Source organism: Emydura macquarii, unplaced genomic scaffold, assembly GCF_026122565.2.
Source record: "Emydura macquarii macquarii isolate MOO-44397 ecotype Brisbane River unplaced genomic scaffold, CSIRO-AGI_Emac_v2 contig_1027, whole genome shotgun sequence".
Taxonomy (NCBI): Eukaryota; Metazoa; Chordata; order Testudines; family Chelidae; genus Emydura; species Emydura macquarii.
This window is the reverse complement of record NW_027131164.1, coordinates 5,240,453-5,266,649: the sequence shown is the minus strand read 5'-3', so window position 1 is coordinate 5,266,649 and position 26,197 is coordinate 5,240,453. Positions and strand designations below refer to the sequence as shown.

General features: G+C 39.9%; 1 protein-coding gene across 1 annotated transcript in view; it reads right to left on the bottom strand.

Annotated features, from left to right (window-relative positions):
• WDR35 (WD repeat domain 35) overlaps nt 1–21,633 on the bottom strand; it is a 91,916-nt gene extending 70,283 nt beyond the window's left edge. The window contains exons 1-9 of the mRNA XM_067544725.1: nt 21,500–21,633; nt 20,294–20,411; nt 18,236–18,307; nt 16,498–16,590; nt 14,689–14,817; nt 13,141–13,274; nt 10,676–10,841; nt 9,616–9,761; nt 7,261–7,386 (exon numbers count right to left, since the gene is read on the bottom strand). Of these exons, the coding sequence (XP_067400826.1) occupies nt 7,261–7,386; nt 9,616–9,761; nt 10,676–10,841; nt 13,141–13,274; nt 14,689–14,817; nt 16,498–16,590; nt 18,236–18,307; nt 20,294–20,411; nt 21,500–21,523 (1,008 nt within the window). The 5' untranslated portion in view covers nt 21,524–21,633. The remainder of the gene's footprint in view (nt 1–7,260; nt 7,387–9,615; nt 9,762–10,675; nt 10,842–13,140; nt 13,275–14,688; nt 14,818–16,497; nt 16,591–18,235; nt 18,308–20,293; nt 20,412–21,499) is intronic.
• Nucleotides 21,634–26,197: the final 4,564 nt, after the last annotated feature.

The window sequence follows — 26,197 nt, the reverse complement described above, 5'->3', positions numbered from 1 at the left end:
GGATCCTCTTCATACTAGATTTCAAACAGCAACTAACTGTCATACAATTAAACCATACCATCAAGGGAACTTTAACTGTTACAGAAATAATATTTTAAATTTTCAAGTCTATACAAATATTCTTTTACTGTGTCTCACTGTATATAGCAATGGTCTCAGTGAGTTAAGTAGAAAGCTATGAAAGTACAGGAACCATCAAAATTGTAAATACTGCTACTCCTACTGATAACAACAATGATAAGATTATCAATGACTGACAGTTCCCAACGGATTTGAGTAAAATATTCCAGAATTTTTTAAAAAGGAAAATTATGCAAATATCAATCTGATATTTGGTAGAAACAATCTCCAGATTAGATAATCACTACTGTCCAAATCACTGACAAATCATTCCTCACAGTATCAAAAACTCTGAAAGGTAACAATAATTCAAGGTTTTAATATTAAAAGGAATAATTCAATCTTGCTATTATAAGAGAAACTTCCACTCAATTTATACTATATAATAGTAGATAGAAGTCCTCCTGCAACATTCACTACTTTTACTAGTGGCAAGCAACATTAACTGCTTGTCATACCAATTCACAGCCTTGTGGCCTCTTGTTATTGTTAATAGTACTTAAAAGGAAAGATAGATGCTTTAGTAGACTGGTAATGGGATACTAAGACTTTCAACTCTAGGTCAAAAGTTCAAATCTGGACCAAGTCAATAATGACTTTCAATCACTAACATCTGATGGTTGTTTAAATGCCAGTGTGAACAGCTACTTCCCATTAGAAAGATACTAATATAATCAGAAGGGCACACTAAAGTCATGAAAAGAATTAATAAAATGTGCTACATGTTAAAGGAAGAAATGCAGCTTTGAACTAGAAATCTTTAACATTGCCATTAAGTATACTGTCAATAAACTCCATATGTTTGTTGCAGTAATAAAGTAAAAATAATCATGAAAGGGTAATTATCTCCAAATGAGCAGCTAAGAATTCATATCTTTATGCAAGCACAATTGTTTCCACAAAGGCTCAATTTTGCAAGGGAAAGAAATGCAGCTTACACACAGAGTTCTTAGAACTCAGGTTTAAAAAAAAACCCACTTATTCCTTCATCTGACGTCTCTAAACCTCACCTGGTCTGGAAACATGAATATTCTGGGATGTACCTGAAAATGTTTTTTCAGTGTTTCATACATACCAATGGTAGTTTTCAGAAAAACAAATAATACAAAAGTCATAGGCATGTGTCCCAGCTGTTACAAATTTCCCTCAGTACACATCAGGCAGCACTTCCTCTGAGGTTGGTTAGAATTTTTTCCCCCAGTGTGAATTCCCAGAACTTCTTCCAGCAAATTTACAACAAACTACCTGGAGTCTTTTCCTAGTAGACACGGATTATTCTACAGTGGCTTTTTACAACACAGTGGAAAAACTATTTTTAATTATAGTTTCAGTATGTTATTTTGAATGCTTCACATTATGCTCTTTCATCCTTTCAGCTTTATTTTATAGTCTATCTAAATACTAGTTAACAAAAACTTCAGTGATTAAAATAAATAAGCAATCTTTTCAATTCATTATTTCAATCATCCCTCTCCACTATTATGTTACTTTTAAAATTGAATAGTAAGGAATAGTCTGTTCAGATCACAGTTTTTTCAGCACACTGACAGCATATATTTGCTATCAGATGACATCAGATAAAACAGGAAAGCAATGCTTTGCTAAGTTCTTAACCAGGAGCCTACTTTGTACTGCTGTTTTTGTCACCTTAAAAAGTCATGTACAACAATAAAGTGGTGTAAAGATTTTATAAGTACTTTTTAACTGTACCTAAACACAGATGTCAGTCTACTTGCCTTTTAGTAAGTGTATTGCAGGTACTATAATTATATAATTTTTTAACTTAACACAGGAAAACAAACGTAATACAACTGCACCGAATAAAGTTATTCATATCAGATTTTCTCTAAAAGGTGAAGCGGCTGATGCAAATCTTTACAAACGATCCAATAGTCACTTACACTATTCAAATGTGTTAGAAGTCTATGCAGACTTCAGTGAGAGTGGGATCTTTCAAGTGTCCCAGACATATGGGTTTAAACTATACAGCACTTACAGGGATAAAGGTAATGACCTCTTCACATTACTACTTTTAACTGCAATTTTGTGACCAGTTACAAATAACACAGTTCAGTTTCTGTTCATATAGAAGTAGTTTTGCCATTACAACCATATTTGCACTCACTGCTCAATGGTATTTGTACAGGTGCATGCTGGGAAAATCTAAGCAGCTCTCTCATCATGTCTCCAGCACAGGATGCCAAAGGAAACAGACACTGTGATGCTGCCAGACCAGATGCCAGCCCATACCAAGGCCCCTAGGATGCAACAAACACTGACAAATACTGGGCTGGAAACCAGTCTGGTTCACCTTGTGTTAGCATTGTTAAAACAGATGTTAAATTGATAAGAATGTGTTTAATTGTATAAACTTGATTAAATGATTGTAGGATGCTGTATGTGCTGATCTCACTTATAACATCTGTAGCCCATGGTATAAAGTTATATTAAGTGTTTGCACTGTAAACTGCTGTAACTGTGTAACTCACCAAACAGGAGAGGCATTAATTAGTGTAAAGTGCTAGTCCTGCGCACTGAAACCAAATGAGCCATGGTGAAACTTCAAAGGATAAAGACTTTGTTGACTACCTCGCCACCCAACACCCATGAAAAGGAGACTGGCACCAACACTTGTTCTATCAGTTTTAACTCTGAGGGAAGGAAATAAAAATGCCTAACCAGAAGGAACTGTAAACTGAACTGGAATTTGGAGAGGGCAATATTTCTAAGCATAAGCAAAAGATGCCCAAACTGCTTAGCTTGGGTTAGCCCTAAAGGACACATAGACCTTGCATATTACAGCAGCTTCTATTATCTTTTGAAATCTAAGACTGTAACTCATTTATGTATATAAATTTACCTGCTTTAGCCTTATAAATACATCGCATTTCTTTTTCTTAGTTAATAAATCTTTAGTTAGTTTATTCTAGAATTGGCAACAGGCGTGTGATCTCAGAAATGTGTGATCTCAGAAATAATTGACCTGGGGTAATTCACTGTCCTCTGGGACTGGGAGTAACCTGAATATTGTTGTGATTTTTGATGTAAGGAACTATTGACCACAAAGGCAAGCTAGATTGGAGCATCCAAGGGGACTGTGATTCCATGTTAAGGCTGCTGTAATGCTTGAAGTGTTCACACTTGATACTTGACTGGTTAAATCTATGTATAGAACACACAACTAGTTTGGGGCTTGTGCCCTGTTTCTTAGCAGTCAGCCCTGAGGCTGGCACTCACAGTTGTGAGATACTCTTCACAGCTTCACAGACACAAAACAGCATCATCAGCATGTGGTCCAATACTCTCTGGGATGCTCTATGACACGGAGAGTTGAGAAGGAGGAGGACCAACAAATCTGGTTACACAAACATGGTCGGAGAGCCCTGTCTGAGCTCTAAAAAATACAGTGCAGAACTGATTACTGGGTACCAGCCAAGGTTTTGGATCGGAGTGAAATACTCTTAGCTGCCATGGTTACTAGTGGAGTTTTAACTATGTGATGGGTGAGGCCCTACTTGAACTGCAGATGATTGTCAAATAATTGTGGTTGAGTTGCGGACAAGACATGGAAAATCACGGAAAAGTAATAACGGACCTTTATTAACTACAGTTATTTGGAAAAGCCAGAGAAGACCTATTTGTTTAAAAAAAAATTGCTAGAACAACATAAACACTAAAATATTATGTTAAGCTTGCTAATATTTTTGATTATCAAACATTTTGCTGCAACTCTATTACAATCATTAACATGCCAAAGCCCTGCCATCTTCATGGCAAGACTCCCGCTGTCCCCGAGCAGCTGACATGTAGGGCTCCTGCTGTCAGCCGCCTGGCTGACAAAATTGTGGTGGAAGCCTAAGATTGCGGGATCCACAATTTCCGATTATTGCAAATTAAGTAGGGCCTTAATGATGGGCAGATACAAACCATGTTTTGAATCATCTATCCTGGTGACTGGTTACAAACTTTAGGTAGGTCTACATTACAGACTTATATTGGTGTAAGTACAATCGCTCAGGGGTTTGAAGAATCCACACCCCTCAGTGATGTGGTTATACCAAACTAACCTCCAGTGTAGACAGTGCTATGTCGGCAGGAGAGCTTTCTCCCATTGACATATCTACCGTCTGTCATGGAGGTGGATTAACTATGCTGACAGGAGAAACTCTTACATCAGTGTAGAAGAGTCTTCACGTAAGTGCTACAGTGGTGCGGCTGCACCAATATAGCTGTGCCTATGTCGCGTTTTAAGTGTAGACTTGCCCTCACACAGGAAAACAAATGTAATATAACTGCTTTGAATTACAGTGGGAATAAAGAGAGTGGCAGTTTGAGATACAGATTTAAGATTTCATTTATATGACTGGAGAGTTTGCATCAATCAGTTTTAATCTCTTCCTAATGTTTCAGGCTGTCTTTTTGCAGACTAACAAAGACAGCACGGTGCTGGTTCATTTTGGAAAGTTAACCTTGAAGTCATCTGCTGCATCTACAGAGGAAAAATTCAGACCCATAATTTACCACCAAAGCTGCTTCATCGGTGCTAGCAGTGGTGGAAATGGTATTGCAGACACGGCCAGGGTGACTATCGGTGAAAACTAGCCCTATCAGAGTAAAATTTAACTAAACAACAATAGACACACCTGAGCCCTGAGCCAGCCACAACTTCCACCCTTGCTACAACTAGTGATGCTAGACTGATGATGAAGTATGCGCCCAATTTTTCAGTGTAAATAAGGTCAAATATGTTAAGGGTGGGTTATATTTTTAAAATAAAAGTGTGGATTCTTCAGAAACTGATAAGTTCCCCCCCGCTCAAGAAAAAGGAAGTTTCCTGCTTCCCTGCTAGCCCTGCCTGAAGTACTAATCACAAACATTAGTAGATTCTCATCTAAGAAGCCATGAAAAATTGATAACTCTGTTTCTAAATTAGTTTGTTAAAAGTGTCTTAAAGTGCAGTAATGATTAGAAAAAGAGTGCCTGTAGACATAACACTTCCATGGTTTGTATTTAGTTCCCATTAATAGCTTCCATATTATATATCTGGCCAGTTTAGAAATCAAAACATTTTAGGCTGTCAGAACTCTAAGATCAATCTGGTATGCAAAGACTAAGCTGCATTCTTTACACTTTGCACAATATCAGATAATAAAATCTGAACTATTTTGTTGATAACACCTAACATAGAACAGAAAATAGCTTGCTTTACTAGCTGCGCATTAATGACTGTAATAAAAGGTATTTTTGGTGAGAAATCTGTGTGGTGAATACATACACAAAGGGAGCGGATATATGCAATAACAAGTTACCTAATAGCTTTCTTTGACAGGGTAACAAGGCTTGTGGGTGGGGGGGAGCGGTATATGTGGTATACCTTGACTTTAGTAAGGCTTCTGATATTGTCTCACATGACCACCTCATAAACAAACTAGGGAAATACAACCTAGATTCAGCTAGTTGAGTGCATAACTGGTTGGTAAACCATTCCCAGCAAGTTATCAGCGATTCACAGTCAAGCTGGAAGGACACATCAAGGGGGGGGGGGGGTCCCACAGGGATTAGTTCTGGGTCTGGTTCTGTTCAATATCTTCATCAGTGATTTAGATAACTGTATAAAGAGAACATCTATAAAGTTGCAGACAATACCAAGATGGGAGGGTTTGCAAGTGCCTTGGAGGATAGCATCAAAATTCAAAATGATCTGGACAAACTGGAGAAATGCTCTGAAGTAAATAGGATGAAATTCAACAAGGACAAATGCAAAATACTCCACTTAGGAAGGAACAATTAGTTGCACACATGCAAATGGGAAAAGACTGCCTAGGGAAGGATTACTGCGGAAAGGCATCCGGGGGTCATAGCTAAACAAGAGTCAACAGTGTAACACTGTTGCAAAATAAGCAATCATCATTCTGGGATGGATTAGCAGGAATGTTGTAAGCAAGACACAAGAAGTAATTCTTCTGCTTTACTCCACGCTGATTACTTGTGGATTACTCAACTGGACTATTGTGTCTAGTTCTGAGCACCACATTTCAGGAAAGATGTGGACAAATTTGAGAAAGTCCAGAGAAGAGCAATAAAAATGATTACAGGTTTAGAAAACATGACCAATGAGGGAAGATTGAAGAAATTGGGTTTGTTTAGTTTGAAAAAGAGAAGACTGAGGTGGGACAAAACAGTTTTCAAGTACATAAAAGGTTGTTACAAGGAGAAGGGAGAAAAATTGTTCTCCTTAACCTTTGAGGATAGGACAAGAAGCAATGGGCTTTAACTGAAGCAAGGGTGGTTTAGGTTGGACGTTGGAAAAAACTTCCTAACTGTCAGGGTGGTTAAGCACTGGAATAAGTTACCTAGGGAGGCTGTGGAATCTCTGTCATTGATGATTTTTAAGAGCAGGTTGGACAGACACCTGTCAGGTATGGTCTAGATCAGTGGTTCCCAACCTGTGGCTTGGGGGCCAAAAGTGGCTTGCCAGGGCTTTCAAAGTGGCCCGCCACTCCCCTTTCACTAACTGCAGAAGGGAGCTGCTGATTAAGTACCCAGGTAGAGCGTGTTGCAGCGTGGTTAAAAGACAGATGCAGGCTCCTTGTTGCAGCCAAGGGGACGGGAGATCAGCACTCTCCTCCCCCTAGCTGTAACAGGGAGCATGGCAAAGCGCTCTGCCTGGGTGCCTACGCACTGGTGTCCCTGCTGGAGCCAGAGGGAGGGGAGCACTGATCTTCTATCCCCCTGGCTGCAGAAGGGAGCCAGCGTCTAGGGACCCCAGTGGAGCGCATGGGGCTGCAGGACAAGTGCGGTTTCCCTGCTGCAGTCAAGAGGATGGGAGATCAGAGAGGAAGGAGGCAGCCTCCTCGCTGAACTCCTTCTGTCTGGTTGAAGTGGGGGGATGGAGGGAGGGCTGTGGCGGAGACTGGCCCTTCAGGGTTGTAACAATGATATCTGTGGCCCTTGAGCCAAAAAGGTTGGGAACCACTGATCTAGATAATGCTTGGTCCTGCCTTGAATGCAGGGGACTGGACTAAAAGACCTTTTGAGATCCCTTCCAGTCCAAGAGTCTATGGTTTTTTACAATTATATTTTCTGATAATAACCATGTTTTAAGACTTCCAGTAAGTCAAATGCTACATTATTACCTACCTTGTAATCTGGTCGAATGTTTGCAAAATATATAAAAGAATCAACAGCTAACCCAATCTTCAGTCCACCTCCCTCCCAGGACAATGCTGACATCTGTTTGCCAGGAACTTTCAGTGTACGCAAATGCTAAAAAAGAGAATATTTAAAATATACCATAAAGTAACTAGAACCACCACATCATTAGAGACAAATGGTTAGACATCTAAGATTAAATCCCACTCTCAGTTACACCAGCAGTACTCCAAAGTTACAGTGATCACAACATTTGGCTCCTGTACTCTTACACAGATCAAAAAAAGAAATTAATTTAATTTGCATTACCATACAATACTCTTTGCCTTCACTGTGCTGTCTTTTTTAGTCAGAGAGAGAAATCTACAACATTTGCAATATGACTCACTCATAACTCAAACTCACAAAACTAAATATTAAAATACAAATACAAGCATGTATCTTCTTTCAGTCCACAAGTATATATTATTTGAGCCACTTTTTAAATAAAACTTCCCATTAATAACTCAGTACTGACATTTCTCAAGAGTTTTGTTTATCCTGACATTATAATCCTATTTATCATAGCAGCCAATTGAGGTGCTACTTCCAATCACAACTGCTAGGACAAAAAGATCACAAATTTTGTAATTTGTTTTGATTACATGCCCATCCTATGACGTGGGTATATGTACAATCAAATTTGTAAAAAAATTCACACACACACACAAAATTGTATTGATATCAATAATAAATCTTTTCCAACCTTGTTAACTCTTTCCCTTCCCTCACCCCATCCCATCTTCAAAAGCCGGAAGGGGGGTGGGGAAAGATAGCTAAATGTCCAGTTATGTCCTTTAATTATTACAGAGAAATAAATCATACAATTTATAACAGATAGTAAATTCCCATTTTACAGTACTGTGTGAAGTTATAACCAATGAACTACTAACTCTTGATAGACATAAGACGCCACATTTGATATCCATATGTTTTTACAGACTGACTATGGCCCCAATCCTGTAGACACGTATGCAGGTAAAAATAATTTACACAAGTAGTTTTATTCTGTATATTGTGTTACTCATGTCTGTATATGTACTTCCGTCCATAGTTTTTGAATAATCAGGGCTTTAGTATGCTTTGATCTTTATGATATGGCTTCTGTTGAACCGATTGCCAATGCATCTGAGCCTGATTTTCATACCTCAGCTTGGCCTCCCTTTCGAGGGCATAACTTTGTGCCCAAATTAACAGAAGATGCAAATTTTTACTATTTGTATGACTAAGCATCCGACAGTGTGTGTAATATAGCTACTTAGCCATCTAAATCCAAAACTTATTATGGAAGTAAATTACATCTCACAAAGAGGACATTTTCTGAAAACCTGAGCCAACATCTGTGAGTGTTTGAATTAGTCCAACACAATTTTCCATAGATTCAAAATTAGAATGTTTACTTATGAATATTTCTGCATTAATTCGGAATGCTTGGTTCAATCACCTATGTAATAAAACTAGTAGGCAAAGACACTAGTTAAATTTTTCCAAAGATTTGGCGCTATATATTCTAGGCTGTGGAATAATCTTCCTCCAGAAATCAGGATGATACTGGATCTTACCACTTTCAGAACAAAATGAAAGACCTAACTCATTATTATAAAGTTACCACAACTATCTGCAGAACTGGCCTGACTGGCTAATATATTTATTTCTAATCTATTGTGAGAGTAGCATCACCAACAAAAAATATAGAAAACCCATCACTTAGAAGGAGGAGACTGGATGGGTGGCCTGGCATTAAGCTCTAGCTACATCAAAGGGAGAAAAAAGCAAAAGCTAGTATAAAACACTTTGGGCCAGATTTCTAAAGGTATCAGTTAGGCAGCTAAATACCTTTAAAAATCTTTCTCTTTACAAAACAACATCCCCAATGGACGTATGAGGGGGTTAGATACAATTTATTATCGCTTCCAGAAGTTTCTGAGCCAATGGCACTGATAATCAGGTATCATGTACTGAGTTTTACTGAATTTGGCCCATAAGAATAAAGTTACAGCACAGTATACTAATGCTGTGCAGTAATAAATTCACACAATGAACTTCTTGAATCATGATGATTAATACTGTTTGATAAGTGCAATCAGTATGCAAATCAGTAGAAAAAATCCCTGAAAAAAATATTTAGAAGACTTTAATATATTCTTAATATGTTCAAACTATAGTGCACTTCTGACACACTGATCATAGTTTGGGCAATCACCATACAAACAAGATGTGTAACGAGGTTGGTTGCTTTGGGGTTTTTTAGACAGTGCACAATTTACATCTGCAGTAGGATGTTAAATATATTACATATTTTACCTCACCAAATGGAGTGTAGAACTGCACAAGATTTACATCTTTATCCTGAGTAGTTGCTTTTTGGAAGCCTGCCACAGCCAACACACTTCCACAGTGGTTCCACTGGATACTCACAACATTCATACCAGTGTCAATCAAAACAGGGTCTGGTTTTTAGAAATAAAAAAGAAAAGTGTAAAAACGGTAAGTACAAATTTTGGACAAAAATGGCTCAATGTTCAGTATCCCATACCTGAGCAAAAAGGCCATCAGGTCAAGTTTTAGGTACACCTAATTTTAAGTTATTCTAAATGTTATAACTAAAGGGTCACACACTTTGTTGCTTCTGTAGACCATTGCATACACCAAGGACTCCTTGCATTTGTCCATTCCCCCACAAGCTCCCTATGTGCCACCTTCCCATTCTCCTCCATTTCAGGGACTCCCTACCAGCTCTATCCTCATGCCTAGAGCTTTGTGTGCAACTCCATTACCCCCTCTGCCACATGCCAGGGGCACTGTGTGGTCCCTCATTGCAGCATGTCATGTGTGCCCCCACCTCTCCACATGCCAGTTATGCTGTGTCCCCCCCATGTTCTCCTCATTGTATGTCGTCTCCATTTCTCCCCATGGCAAGGGCACTGTGTCCCCTTATTTCCCCAACCTCCCCTTCCTTACCATGGCCAGAGCTCTGTGTGCCCCCCAATAGCAAGGTGTCCTATTCTCCCACTATTCCAGGAGCTCTGTGTGAGCCTCCCATTTCCCCCACCATTACAATTGCTTTTCTTTCTGTCTGGGGCCCATCAACTGGTTCTTTGATCTATAGACAATTACAGAGGTGGTTAAAGCCGCTGGGTCAGCCAAGCAAATACTACATTTCCACGTGTCCCCCATTTCCCCTTTATAATTTCCACCAAAAATCAGTAGGATTTTAGCTGTTGATGCCTTGGTCATTCCCTGACATTTTGGAATTGATGAGATGTGCCCTTCCAAAGTTATGGCATTATAGACAAAAAGAGAAATTTCTTCAAGTTGAGAATAAGACCTCACTTTGCTCAGCTAAAAAGCAAATTGTACTTACTTTGGTCATTTTCATGTCTCATTATCTGGCATCTTCCATTGTCAAAACAGATAGCAAGGCAAGGACAATCTGGCTCAGTATAGCCCTCTGTACCAGGGTACCAATGTATTCCGGCAATACTGAATGCTCCAGTTACGTTCACCAAACAATTCAGTTTCATTTTCATCTAGAGATAGAATTGTTTAATCATTTAACAAATCTATCACATATTTGATTAAGCTGGTTACAAACACAACGCATATTTATACCAACATCTTATAATTGACTAGAGTTGGGTGGGAAATGGTTTTCCAATCCCAGGAAAACTTTTGAGAATTCAAAAAGATTTCCCCATCCTGATTAAGGACAAAAACCTAAAATCTTGAAAATCTGAAAAAAAAAATTGGTTCAGGTCAACTGATACATTTTGTTTTGATAATTTTAAAATGTTTCATCTAGATGTCAACCTTTTAAAATTATTATTAATTTTTAACTATAAATTAACAAACTTCAAAATAAAGTCATTTTGAACCAAAGAATTTTCATTTTCAAAATGTCAAAAGGGGACATTTTGACAATTTCAAAAACATTTCCCCCTCCCTGCCCAGATTTATTTCTAAATTGGATATTTGTCAAAACCCACCCAGATCCCTTTCCTACTAAAAGCTTTGGTGGAGATGAATCAGCATTTTTCAACCGATAATTTTCCAACTAGGTCTCTAAAAGGCCGTTTGTTTAAAGTTTGCAGATGTTAAGTCTTAAGGAATTCAAGAGAGAACTGGGAAAGAGCTAAGATTTTTATATATTTGTAACCCACTACTACAGTATGTTTTCAAGAGTCACCCTGGCCCACCCTTCCCCCATACTCTTAATAACATGAACTTTGGGTGACAAAGTACCATACAAGGAAAAGACTCAAAATATCTGGAATTGTTTAATGCCTTTTCTACACTAGCAAAAAAGCTACAGTGGTTTTCAAAACGGTTTAGTGCATATTCCACATTACTGTTCCATAAACAAGCTGGGAGGCTTTGTTTGAGTAACAGATGCTAAACAATGCTAAGCCAAAACCATGTTTGAGACTAGATCCCAGCTGAATTTGAACACAGTTCTCCAAAAGAGTTAGCACGGAGTTTTAAAATAGCAGAGTGAGGATACAAAAAATGTTGCCCACTTTTAAACAGTGGTATTTGGTTACTTACCATTGACATATGGTAGTGGGGCTAAAGATTGAGAAGGGATAATAGGGAGTGGCAAATATCTTCTTTCAAGGCTACTGTTTTTTCATCTATTTGTATCTGACCTCTTTTAATTATCAATTTAAAAAAAAAATCAAACAAAAGGAATATATCTTTTGTCTATATGTCTCAAGTCTTTTTGGACTTCTTTTTAAATGGCCTCTTCTCTTAATTGATACATCCAGTTAATTGGGGCAACAGGCTGTCCATCAGGATGGACAATTAACAGGATTTTACTGTATCACACTGTTGCCTAAAATGTAATGTTACACATCTAAGATTAAGAATGTGGTTCCAAGCATACCAAAAAATGAAGTCTGTGCTTTTGAAAAGTTGGTGCTTTGCTACTGTTCAGGGGCATGCAGGAATAAAAATGTGGCCGCTTTTGGAGGGATACTTTCTGTGGCCCCCACAGCCAGAGAAGCTCACTACCCTCTTCTCCCGTGGCCCCGGTGGAGCTGCCTGCAGCCCTGGTGGAACTGCCCCTGCAGCCCGGCATCCAGAGGAGCTGTCATCTCCCACCCTGGCTTGGGGCAGGAGGATCTCGCTCTCCCAGCCCCTGAGTTCTGTGCACCCGCCGACTGGGGAAACCCATGCCCCTGCTTGCCCCCGCTTGCACACACCCCTGCCTCTGTTAAGGATTTTAAAACAATTATTCCTGTACTCCACGTAACTGGAAGATCAAACTAAACAATGGCAAGTAAAATACACACCAACAGAAATATAAAACAATATTATAAGTATTTATTCTTCTTCAAGGACTTGCTGGTGAGATGTAATTTGTTTAAGAGCTCTAATTTAATACACTAAAATTTTGTCTCACTTCTAAATAGCATGGTGGGAAAATGAAGCACTGTTTGATGCCAAAGATATGTTAGTACTAATGATGTATTAGCTTCATTTCATTTATCTAGCGTGTACATAAATGTTTTAAATTTTATCTTTTAAATAGTGGATTGCAAGGCAAAGAATGTTTTAATTGATGTTATGTTCACTTAGCTGCTCAGAATGATGGTGCGTTTAACCTTTCCCAGAATATTTACATTAGAAAACTTGATAGTGTAAAAATTTGCATAAAAATCAGAAGAAGTCTTCACATAGGACTTGTGTAATTCTGAAAATTCATAACCATCAAATTAATAAAATATTATTGCTACTACCTTTAAAGATACTATAGATACAAGTTCAGACACATTAAAAATTAGATCATTGACATACATATCTTACAGTACATAACTCTGAACTTACAATAAAATTCCCTTGGTTGTCATAAATATGAATTTCTCCATTTGCCATTCCAAAGAGTAGAGTTTTGCTATCTGAGGACCATGCTACATGGCACAGTTGTGTACCTTTCAAATCTTTCCCCCAAATACGATTACCTGTAACAGAAAATTATTAAACTTAAGAATCATACCAGAGAATTAAAAAGATGATGCAAGTTACCCAAATGCAAAAAACTACATAAACAGATGAAGAAATTCAAAGTTACAGTTTCAACAGCAACTAGCTCAGTGATACCTATAGCGAGGGAGAAAGTTGTGTAGTCAGTTACGGTTACTGTGGAAAACATAATCTTGTATTTCTCAAGTTTTGCAAAAGTAAAATCTCAGACAATGACATGCCAGACATACAGAGTTTGGCTGGGTTTTTTGTTTTTTGTTTTTTTTAAATTAAGAAAAATGAACAGTGAGCAATATACATGTCATGCCTTTGTTTCAATTACATGGGCATGTGCATTCACATAACCCTCTTTTTGTTTTTTTTCAATATATGAAAAATCAGATACCATATATTCATATGGAAAACTACTTTCAGTACAGGTTTAAATTAGTAAGGAAAATGAAGCATTTGGCACTTGTTTTTTTCTCGCTTTTATCACTTCTTTACTTCTCAACCAATTTTTCCAGAACTCAGTAAAACATTCATTTCTCAATTACTATAACTGTGCAAAATTTGATCTTTTCAAATTAAACCATTCAGGTTAACTATATGCAGAAAAATGGTGAAGTGTGTAAAAAGTATGGAAAAAAACATCCTTTTTCCATACTCAGATAACATTCCATTCAGCTTAAGTTATCAGACTTCCAAAAAAAAAAAAAATCACCACTGGCTGGAGAACAAGGAACACACATTTTTGCAAGAAGGGTAACCTTTCTAGGAAAAAGTTACAAGTGCCTGAAAATAAGTTCTTAGAATAAATATGACTTTAGAACCACAACTATATCATCACTTTTGCCACACTGTAGCACTGGAAAACCAGACATTCACTCCAAATTGGTGTATCTTTATTTGGCTTATGCAGGTTTTCCAAGAAGAATTACTGAGAGTGAGAGAAAACTCCAGAACACCACATTACTTAACAAAACTGATAATCCTGGGTCTGATAAGCCCTTGATGCCAGCCTCCATAAACCACTTCTTAAATTTTCAAACAAAACACATTAGTGCTTTCTCTTATGCTGCCCCTTATCGTGGGAAGAGCACCTCATAGACATCTGCAAAACTAATGCATTATCTTCCTTCAAAGCCTCCTTTGCTCTGATGTCTATAAAAAACTTGACAACAGTTAGGCAGCTGGTGTGCTGAGACCACTGTCTATCATGATGACCAATACTATCTCATCTGTCTGTAACCATCTGTTGTCACTTGTCTTATACTTAGCTTGTAAGCTCTTTGGGGCAGGTTCCATATTTTTGTTCTGTGGTTGTACTGCACGTAGCACACTGAGGTCCTGGTACACAACTAAGGTTCCTAGGTGCTATGGTAATACAAATAATAATAGTAATAACTTTACCATCCACTGAACCAACAATCACAGCCCCATCTTCGTACACAATACAGATCTTTTGTCCATCAGCATTCCAGCTCATACTTCGAACAACAGATTTATTTCTATTGTTGATCATCTCCTCATACCAAGCACCTGTTATCAGAGAATGAAACTCAGTTGTACCTTTCACTTTTCAATCCTTTAAGTGAACTGTGTTTATTAGAAGTAACCCAAGATATATTCTGATGTGGCTAATCATTACATGTCACATTACAAAAACTACAAATAGCACGATTAATACATTCACAAATGATATTAACTTTGAGAAGTGTTGCAAACACAAGAAAGAAATAATATAAAGGTTATAAATATGAGCATTTGGAAATATGGAAATAAAATTAGATTCAGCTTAACTGAAATACAAATATTCAGCAAAAGGGAAAAATTTGTGAAACAGTAATGAAGAATGAGGTGAGACTGGACAGAAAATTAGATATGATTTTGCTATGTAATACGGCAACAAAAGAAGGCCAATGTAGCGTTGGGCTGCACATGCAGAGGCAATGTAAAACAAAAAAAGAAGGCTATGGTTCCCTTTCTGTAAAACTCTGGTGAGCCAGCTCCTGGAAATTATATGGGCACATATAAACTACCAATCACTGCGGTGTCCACTGTGTTGAGATCCAAACAGCTCATTTCCAAAAAGATATTGACACATGGAACGAAGTGCAGAGAACAGGTGACGGAGGGATTGATAAATTAAGATGTGCAGGTGGGCCAAATGACAACAAGTGTAAAGACATCATTACAAACAACAAGTATCAGAAAAGTGCAGACACCAACGATGGAGAACTAGTAAGGGTGGTAAAAAGAAGTAAAATGATCAAGTTAAAAAAAAATGTAGGATATAACTTTAAAATAACCGTGAACAACTAAAAATTTACCTAGAGTGAGAGCTATTAGATTATGGAATAGGTTTTCCAAGGGAAGTAGTGAAAGCTCCACTGCTTAAGACATTTAATGGACAACACATAAACAACATACTGTAGAAACAATTTTCTTTGACAGGGTAATGGACTAAATGACCTAATGAGTATTTTCTGGCACTGATGTACATGATTCTGCTATACCAGTAAAATTAATTCTAGGAAAAGTAAACCACCTGATTTAATGAATCCAAGAAGGAGAACTGAACTGACTCTACTTCTCTAGTAATTTGACAAAGGACTCTGTTCTCCAACAAAGATTTTTTCTCTCTTTCTCTCCTAATATATATGTGTATGCTGGTTTGTTTTAACATAGAAGATGAGTACTATAATACACTAGTTAATTTATGACAATGCAATAAATTCATGGAATAATTCTAGATTCTATAGAAAAAGTTACTCTATAGTCTCTTGCTCTAGGCAAGATCTCTGAGAGCTAACAGCTCCACTAGTGTGCTATCTTTCCTGCATTTACTGTTATAGCACAAAGAATTGTTCAACATTAATATCTGAGACTAAACCTAAACCAAGGAACTCTGATTCTTTGTACAGTTCAACAGGTTTTCTGTAAGGTTTCAATTCTTTGCTGCTGAATAAAGTATATGCTTGAAAACGGACATCTTTTCTGAAAGCAGTTCTGGAAAGATGACTTCATACTTTATATGGGATTACACTATGGAAAATGTGTACAACTAAGACCGGTTATTAAAAGCTTGTAAAATAAGGACTTGAAACATACTTTACACCTATTTTGAGATCTGCAATTAAAGTCTAAAAATATATTATTCAATCTCAAAATCACCCACTATGGTATATTACCCAATCTCAGACTCGTCCCATACAATACCTTTATACAACATCCACACAATGATAAGCCCATTTTGATCACTGGTAGTTAGCTTTTGATACTGTTCATTCCAGGTCACCACTTGCACAGAACCTGGAAAATTATATAAAATTCACTTTTTATACTACTCAGGAAATGGTCTAAGATAATAAAGATTATTACAACCTTTTTAATTTTAACCACACTTTTCTGGAATCTTCTGGATCTGCTGATTCTGATTCTGTTTTTTCAGCCACTTTTTTTTTGGTGACTGGCAATAAACACTCTTCTTTCCACAGACCTCTATTGCATTGCCCCCACTTCTTCATCTATTTTAATCTCTTCCCCCCTCACCCCCGTCACAGTTTCTCCAAATTTAACCGTACATATTACTTCTATGAGAATAAAGCCCAAATCTGTATCCGTTCATGGTTTCTGTTCTCTCCTCTGCTTCTGCCTGCCTTACCCGCATCAACTCCTGGTTCGTCATAACTTTCTTTAAGTCAATGGATCTAATAATTGGCATTTTACTAGGGGGAGATTTTCAAAGGCATAAGTGGTAGTTAAGGTCCTAATTGCCATTTCTGCCTTTGAAAATCTCTCTCCTTATTACAAAGAGCATCCTGCAGACCACTATTCCATCTGAGACTCAAATCTCTCAATTGCTCCTACTCTCAGTATGTAGGTGTTTGATGTGGCCTCAAAATTTGATTTACGTCCCAAATTTCTTAGATCTATGAAGCAGACTATTATATTGAATCCTTATTAGAAGTTAATGAGGCCATTTCTCAGCCAAAACTCTGTCATGCCTTCATTTCCTCTTACCTTGACTAAAATTCCCTTCTTTATTTCCTTCTTCCCAACTTTGCAAACTTTGAATTTAACAAATAGTGGCTGCTATCTCCTCGCCTAGACTCAAGTCACTCTCATCCTCAGAAATATCTACCAATATCTAATATCTTGGGAGCAGCATGACTACAACATCACTGCATACCAACTTCCTGTCTGCTTCAGGATCAAATACATCAATGTTCTAATCTTCTATAGCCTAATCACATTTCCACTAACCTTTCTCAGAATTGATCTCTTCCATCACATTCAAATATGGCCTTCAAATACCAAATAACCAACATAGCTTACGTCCAAAAATATTCACAATGAGCAAAAGACTGTTCTCTGATGTTATCTTGATAACCTAAAACAGCCTCTCTTTCTCTAAGTGTACCTAATGGTTGCCTTGACTCTCTTGAAATTCCACCTTCCATAGCCCATGACCCTTTCCAATGGAACACTTCGAAGAGTACTCTTTTGTGCTTCCAATTTCCTTATGCCCTTTCTCTCAGCACTGAAATTTTGCCATTCCACACTTCTTCATCCCTGCCCTACAACTACAAACCCTACTTGTATGATTTACTGTGGTACCTATATAAAAATTGAAAACCACCCTGCCAGGTGTTAGAAGCCATTGCAAATACTGGAAACATTGCCCATTTAAATACTTTCCTTAGATTACATAGAATTCCTTAGATTACTTAAATAATTTCCTTAGATTAATTAATAATAGTAGATGGCCAAGCTGTTACATGACTGATATTTATATTGGTAGTCTCTATTCCAGTTTTATAATGGAAAATGGCACAATAATAAAATTATTTTATCAATTTCACAACAGAATATTAACCGCTTGTATTTTTACTCCAACTTCTAGATTTTTTAGTACTAAATACAAGATGATAGAGTAGCATAATGTGACTCTTACCACTGTGACCATCAAGGGTCTGATTCATTGAAAGATTGCTAGGAGCTGCAAGTCCCTTTAATTTAGCTTCATCTAAAAAAAACAAAAACAAAAAAATTATAAAAATCTGTAATAAATGAAATATATCAACTCATACATTTGGAATCAGGTCTTGCAATCCTTACTCATGAAAACAATCCCATTGACTTCAATAAAAGTACTCTCAGAAGAAAGTATTGCAAGATGTGGGCCATTCTCTAGCTACGCCTCACGGTTTGTTAGCTGCACCTGTGCTCGCCCCCAGTTGCTCCCCAAGCTCAGACTCTCATCAGGATCCAGAGGTTTCCAGAGAAAACAAAGCCATTTCCCTTTATTGTCTACTTTAATTTGACTAGTATGCTAGTATAAATATTTTAAAATGAGCTCTCAAACTGTTTAATAATTCTAATAATTAATAACTTTAACTCTCAGATTTGAACTGTTTAATAACTTTAACTCTCAGATTTGAACTCAATCCAAGTAGCACACTCTTTTTAAACTAAACGAATATTGACTGCTAGCCAGCACAATCCTATTTAAATATGAACTGTAGCTTGAAGAGAAAAAGTTATGCATTTGTAAGTAATTAAGTGATTTTCAATGGGACTTTTACTGCTAAATTATTTTAGATCCACAAAGGGGCTAAGGCATTGCATGCCTAACTTTTAGGCACCTAGAAAAATCACTGGAATAACAATGGAATGCACAATGCCTGAGTTAGGCGCCTAAGCTCCCTACACAATGAATGGACAGAGACAGGTACCTTAGAATACCATCCACAAAACCCAGCACAGTATGGTAGGAAGCTACCTAAATTAGTCAATGAGGGATGTCAATGAGAGGGGTGAGTTCTGAACCCCACCCCTTCTTGGATTTTGGTGCCTCAACCTGGGCTAGAGAAGGCACCTATCTGCTCTTGTGATTCACAACTGGGAACCCCCTCTCCTGATATCAGTCAGTTTAGATGCCTAAGTCACTTTTTGCAAGACAGAGTTAGACAGGCATGTAAACCGAGTGGAGGTTTTGTGGATCACAGTGATGTCTACAAATGAGACTTCGGCATCTAAATACCTTTGTGGATGGGATGGGGTGGGAAGGGGACCTCCTATATAACTTTTAGCCCTAACCACTAGATTATAGAGTGGTTGTCGCTCTCTCTGGCCCAATTAATATTTTGTTGAAGTGGAACAACTGGAGAGAGACCCAAGTCTGAATAGCCCATAGTCCACTGGCTAGGGCACCCATCTGAGAGGTGGAAGATCTTTGTTCAAATCACTTCTCATCAGACAGAGGGAGGAACTGAACTGGGGATCTCCTATATCTTGGGGGAATACCATAATCACTGGGCTAAAGGTTATAAGGGAGGGCCTCCTTCTCCCTACTGGTTGTTTTGCAGAGCTAGGCAGCCTCTGCACTTACCTACTGGGTCAGACCCAACAGGCAAGATAGGCACTCCTCCACCTATCTTCCCCCAGTTAGTAGATCATACTGGGGCTTAGGCAAGACATAGGGGCGGACACCTAGAGTGAGGGTGCGGTGCCCCTGCTTAAAGGCTGAAACATAGGTGCGTAGGGAACATTTACAGGAACTATTTAGGCACTTAGTGAGGTTAGCCCTACAAAGTTAAGCGGTAACCGAGTGGAGGTTTTGTGGATCACAGTGATGCCTACAAATGAGACTTTGGCATCTAAATACCTTTGTGGATCTTGGGCTTAAGCATTTTTGAAAATTCCACCCACAGTCCGTGTTCCAAGAAATTTAGAGCTAGATGACAGATACTCATCAGACAAAAATGAACAGGGATACCCATATGATGGAAATAAATTAAAATCATATTTTAAAAAATGCAATCTAAGTGACAATGGCATTAAATAATAGGACTGTAAAAATGACATCTTTTTACTCTATAAATCTGATCTCTGTGTGTATTCAGAGTTTTTATGGAATCCCACAATGTCATATTTCAAAGTTACTTTTGAAGAAGAGTGCCACTTTAAGGGTTCAGAGACCTGGTGGATTTTGTTCCAAAATTTCATTTACCTGTCTGTGTTTCTAATTTTAAAACTTTCAACAATCCATCTTCTCCACCACAGGCTATGAAACCTTGGTCCTTGTTCCAAGATATACATCTTAGTCGAACATTACCAGGAATTGCAATCTAAAAGAAAAAAAATATTTTTATTTGGATTTATTAGTAATAATGTCTTATTTTGAAAACACCCCAACCACAAACATTAATCAAATACACTTGGGATACCATGCATTATAATATAAATTGCTCCAGCAACTTATCAGAATTGTAACACATTACTACAATTAAAAGTTGATAAAATACAAAAGCCATTCATGTAAAGTTATACAAAAATAAACAAAGCAAGGGAGTCAAATACAGGGGAGGGAAAGTGTAACAATAATCAATAAAAATAGGGGATTTCTTAGAAACACCTCACTTAGGGGTCCACTTATTTATCTTTCAAGCAAACTGCTCTGATGCTGAGGGGAGGTGCCAAACATTGGGGGAGAAAGGGATAAGGGCAGTGGGATTTGCTCATGTTGGACTTATGGGGATCTCCCTAGGCTAGGGTGCCTAAAGAAGGCAGTTTAAATACTCCCCACATCACTTCAGTGCTTAGGGCCATGTACTAGCTCAAACAGATATTTCAGGCTTGATGCAGAGGCTACTGAGGGACGGTCTCTGCCTTGTGTGAACTCAGAGGGGGCCAGTCTCATGGCCCTTCTGGCCTTAAAATCGGCATAAATCTGCCCAACAGCCTGGCACCGCTTCTGGGGTCAGCTGTGAGGGGGAGGCTGCAGGGAAGAGGACCCAGCCCCCGACCCACCTTGTCTGCACAGCATGCCGGGGAGTAGGGTGACCACAGCAAGTGTGAAAATCGGGACAGGGCGGGGGGGGAGGGGGCGGAATATATAAGACAAAGCCCCAAATACTGGGACTGTCCCTATAAAATCGGGACATCTGGTCACCCTGCGGCGGGCCCCGCTCTCTAACTGCGCGGGGGTGGGGAGAAGTGACCAGCCTCAGGCAGGGCAGCGCTAGAGCGGACCCGAGCCCAGCTCTCCCGGCCCCCTGGGAGAGGCGTCTGCCAGCGGCGGGTAGAGAGGAGGAGGGCCCCGCATCTCCGCGGGGCAGCTCAGAGCCGTGGCTCCCGTCCCGTTCAGCCCGTGACCCCGGCCGCCGGGCGGGCTCGGCGCTGCCGGCTGAGGTGGGCGGCCGGGACGGACACTCACCTTTTTGCTCAGGTAGATGAACATCCTGCGGAGCCTGGGGGCAGCAGCGGGAAGCTGTGGGGGGGTCTCGGCCCTTGCGTGACTCGAAGGGGACAGTGTTTTACTGACCCGCCGCCGCCGCCTCCCTAGCAACCTGTCGTTCCTTAGCAACCGCCCCGGAAGCGAACACCTTGTTCACTTCCGGGCTTGTCTCGGGCCGGAGGCAGGACGCGCGAGCTCTGCCTACGACTCCCGCCCATCGTTCTTTCCCCCGGCCACCGCCAGCTTATCCCTCCTCTCCCGCGCCGTGTGTGTGTGTGTGTGTGTGGGAAGCGGCCCACTCTGGCGCCAGTGCAGCCGGCGGGGGACGCGCCCTGGCCTGCCCGCGGCAATGCTCATACATTTCCTGTAGCTGCCCGAGGGTGGTGAGACGTGGGGGGCGCCTCCTTCCCTCCCCGGGTGTGCGCTGAGCCCGGCCCTGACTCAGGCCCCTTCCGCCCACACACCGAGCCGGGGTGGCTTGGGCCTGCAAGCCTCAGGAGGCCGGTCCTAGGAGCCTGTTGAGGGCTGGCCAGATTTTGGGGGACCTATTTTTAGGGGCGGAGGGGGGTAGGCGGGAATTACTGCTTTTGAGACATACACGTTATGTAGAAACAGCTGCTCTGAGGTAGCTAGATAGCTATAGCTAACTTAAATACCGCTTGTTTCTCACATTCAATCCATAAACGCAAAGAAAATACCAGTGTTATCATTCAGGCTGACGACAGAACGGTAAGCTTGCGTTAATTGGAATATTTCTCCGATGAATGTATCTGCTGAAGAATATCCTTGTTCTAGGTGAGTTTTTCCACGAATTCTAGACAGGACGGTTTAAAGTTCGTTTTCACAACGAGAATGGCTTTCACGGTTCGTACATTGAATCTCGATTTCTCTGCCCTGCACACGTCATTCATCAGCAAGAACGCCCTTTCAACGGGTGCATTGCTGCCTGGCAGACAGAGCATCACTTCAGCTAGTTTCTTCAGGTTAGCGTGGGGTACCTCAGATTCTGTGAAATGTGTCATGACTGCATTCCATTTGTAAGCAACCAACATAGCAGATGCACTCCATTCGCCTAATTTCCCTCTTAAACATTCATTAAGAAAAGTCACGTCATCAGACAGAGCATTTTGATCAATTGTTACATTTGGGCATTTCATTTGCAGAAGTTTGACTGCCTTCTCAATCTCAGACCTTGCAGGCACTTTTTTCAAAAGCAGACAATGCAGGTCTTAAGGTCATCTATGTTTTCCCCATGCGTGTATGTATTTAACTGACACGTCAAAAAAGATCGAGAAACATTAAAATATAACTCATGTGTCAAGACCCTAGCCCCTTCTTGCTCCTTTAGTGAGAAAACGACTAAAACTGGCACAAAGTCTTCCTCATACCTTGCAGAGAGCTTTTTTTCCAGATTGTTAAGGATGTCAACAGATTCCACTGCACAGCAGTCTTCTTCTTCCAGCAATTTTATTGTGTCATGGAAAAATGACAGATTACCTTGAATGAAAGTGAGTCAGAGCTCAGTCGTGGGGTCTTCAAATATCTTCCAAAGAACAACTGGACACTTTTCTTCTGAGAGAAAAAATGACTTAAGCTGCTCATATAATAGAAGTACTCTTTCAAAAGCAGGTAACATTGAAAGCTGCAAGACATTGCTGTGCCCCAGGATGTTTTGGTATTCTTACCCCACAAACACAAAAACTCCTCAGTCTTTCAACTCGAACAGTGAAATTGTGAAAATACCTGAAAATCTTGGTAAATATATATTCAACATCCACAGGGATTGTATCCAATGCAGTTCGGGCACAGTTGTGAATGATATGAACAGGACATCCAAGGCCTATCACCTCCCATTGTAAGGCTGCCCTGACTTTAGTGTGCACATTTTTCTCTCCTTTCTCTGCGTAACCCGCTGAAGTTTGTGTTTGTATTATTGGCAGAGAAAGCTACAAACCTTATTTTCCAGCCGAAACTTTTCTATAACAGCAAGGATCTCCGTTGCAGTTGGTTCAGCTATTTCATCTTTTAGTTCAACAAAAGCAAGTAGCTTTGTCTCCATGGACATGCTTCCATCATATACCTTAAAATAATGAACCAAGATAGGCTACGATTTTACATGTCCGTGGTTTGAGGCATCAACTGAAAGCGATACAAATTCAACATTGTCCAGGTCATGTTTCAGTTCATCTGTTGCCCAAGGTGCGAATACATTTGTGACAATTGCATCACACTTTGTCCTTGCACAACTAAATTTGGGATTGTAGAATTTTCTATTTAAACTCTGTCCATTGATCTTAAGGTACTGTCCATTGATCTTAAACTGTGGTTGTGACGAATGGTGTGATAAGCAAAAATTCCCTTTTGTGTAGCAAGGTCACATTCACTCTGTTTCGTCTCAACTTTACAAAAATATGAAGTTACAGAACTTGGACCGGCACGGGCAGTTAAGGCAGATTTGTGTTTACTTGTACCTTCATGTTCTTTTATCGATGTCCTCCTGCCTCTGCTGGAAATGGTGAATACAGAATGTCATATTGTATATAAGACTGATGTTCCTTTTGTAGTTGGTCGCAAGAAAGAAAATTCTTTTTGTAGTTGGTTGTTGAAGTAACACGTTTCCTGGACAGCGCCACAGCACTTCTGCAATCATCATTGACACCACATGTGCAGTCAAACTGACCTTACCATGTGAAAGTCTTGTAGCCATAGTTACAGCAATGGGTAGAGAGATAGACCAGGTATAATAGAGCAGGCTAATTATATACAGTATTTATGCCGTTTTCATAGACCTGTGATTTCAATATGAGTAAAATCTGAAGTGTAGTGCAGAGGTTACATTTTATTTGTCACATTTATTTATTACAATTTTGCCACATTTTTAAACCACTGTTTGGTGACAAAGCTAACCGGGACATTTCTGGGGACAGGTTATTGCCAGGGACAAAGTACCTAAATTGGGGACTGTCCCTGGAAATCGGGGACATCTGATCAGCCTACTGTTGAGGGAGTGGGTCAGAGCCTGGACTTGAGTCCCCCTCCTGCTGTTTTGCCACAGAAGGTCTGTGTAGTGCAGTGTGGACACATTAGCATGGCTGTGAGACCTGAGTCTAGCAACTAAACCATGGCTACACACAATCCACAAGCCTGGGTCCCACAGACCCACATTTAATGCACAGTGTAGACAAACCTTATCTGGGAGGCCCCTGCAGCTCAGCTTTATCACCCCTCTTGTCCAGCATTCACACAAAGGTGATGGCAAAGCAGCCCGATATGGCGCTGATGCTGCACTCTCCATCTCATCCTCACCTGGGCCACTACTTTCCCTGCTCTCTAATGGCTCGTGCCCAGAGAGCCCTGGCAGGAGCCAGGCATGTAAGCCAAGGCAGTACTGATGGGGATGACCTGTTCTGAGGTTATAGTAAAGTACAGCCACCCCCCACTCATACTCTCTCTTCTCGCCAGTTGAGGATAGAGGGATTTGGCCCTGCTTTGAGCAGGGGGATGGACTAGATGACCTCCTGACATCCCTTCCAACCCTAATCTATCTGCTCATCAACCTCCCCTGCCCACACCCTATATTTCCCATAGGTGCTGGTGTCGTATAGGTCTAGAATAAACATTTTTGAACATGCCTGAGACTTAGGGCCAGGTTCCTAAATATCTTTCTGAATCCAGCCTATAGGACAAGATTTTTAAAAGGATTTAAACATCTGAAGATGTGGATAGGTGCCTTGTGAGATTTTCAACAGCATTTCATTCCATGTATAGAAATAACCTATACTGTGCTTTTATGCAGACAGTAGTAGTTGAACTCGGGCATGCACAATGGATGGTAAGCAGGGGCCAGGCTCCCCCAATAATTGTCAGGGGCCCAGAAATCTTCTGGCCATGGGAGTGGGGAGAGAAGAGCAAGCTCCTCCTTCTAGGGCCAGGACAGGGGGAGAAGAGCAAGTATCTCTCAGGACCTGGCACAGAATGTGCCCCTCCAAAATGCATCAAATTTAAATTCCTGTGCATGCCCCTGTGGCTGAAAGTCCATGATGTCAGACATGAAATTTGTAAATTCATGTGTGTAAAAAAGCCAAACATGGCTGAGAATTTGAAACACAACCTACCACAAATCCCAGTGATGATTGAACTTGGTGATATTCTAAACAAAAATAGCTCCCAGAGATGCTTGTAGTTGTTTCTGTCACTTCCCACTGACTCAACAGACATTTGATGCTTCAGAGTGATGTTTGGGGTCATTCTATGTGCGGGTTATATTGTATGGGTGGTTGCACTGCTTGAGTCTCATGCAGGGCCTGATCCGGTAAGTGTAGTTGGAGGCCACCTACTGGATGGGGTCCCATTCAGAATCTGGCTACAGGAAGAGGAAATACCTCTCCCTTCCTTGTAACTTTCATCACAGTTGTCACAGCACTTGCATGGGATGTGGGAGACCCAGGTTCAATTTCCCCCTTACTGCCAAAGGAAGAGAAAGCATTTGAACAGAGGTGGAGGATGAATTGGAGCTTGCTTAAGAAAATATACATGTGTTTTTAAGACAGGCCCAGGCTAGGAAGTAGAAGGAAGACATCTTTAAAATAAGTTATTTGGCCAGAAGGAACAAAGTAGAGCATGTCTGGTTCAAAGAATAACTAATGAGATAAGGGAGAATTTCTAAAAAGGCCTCTG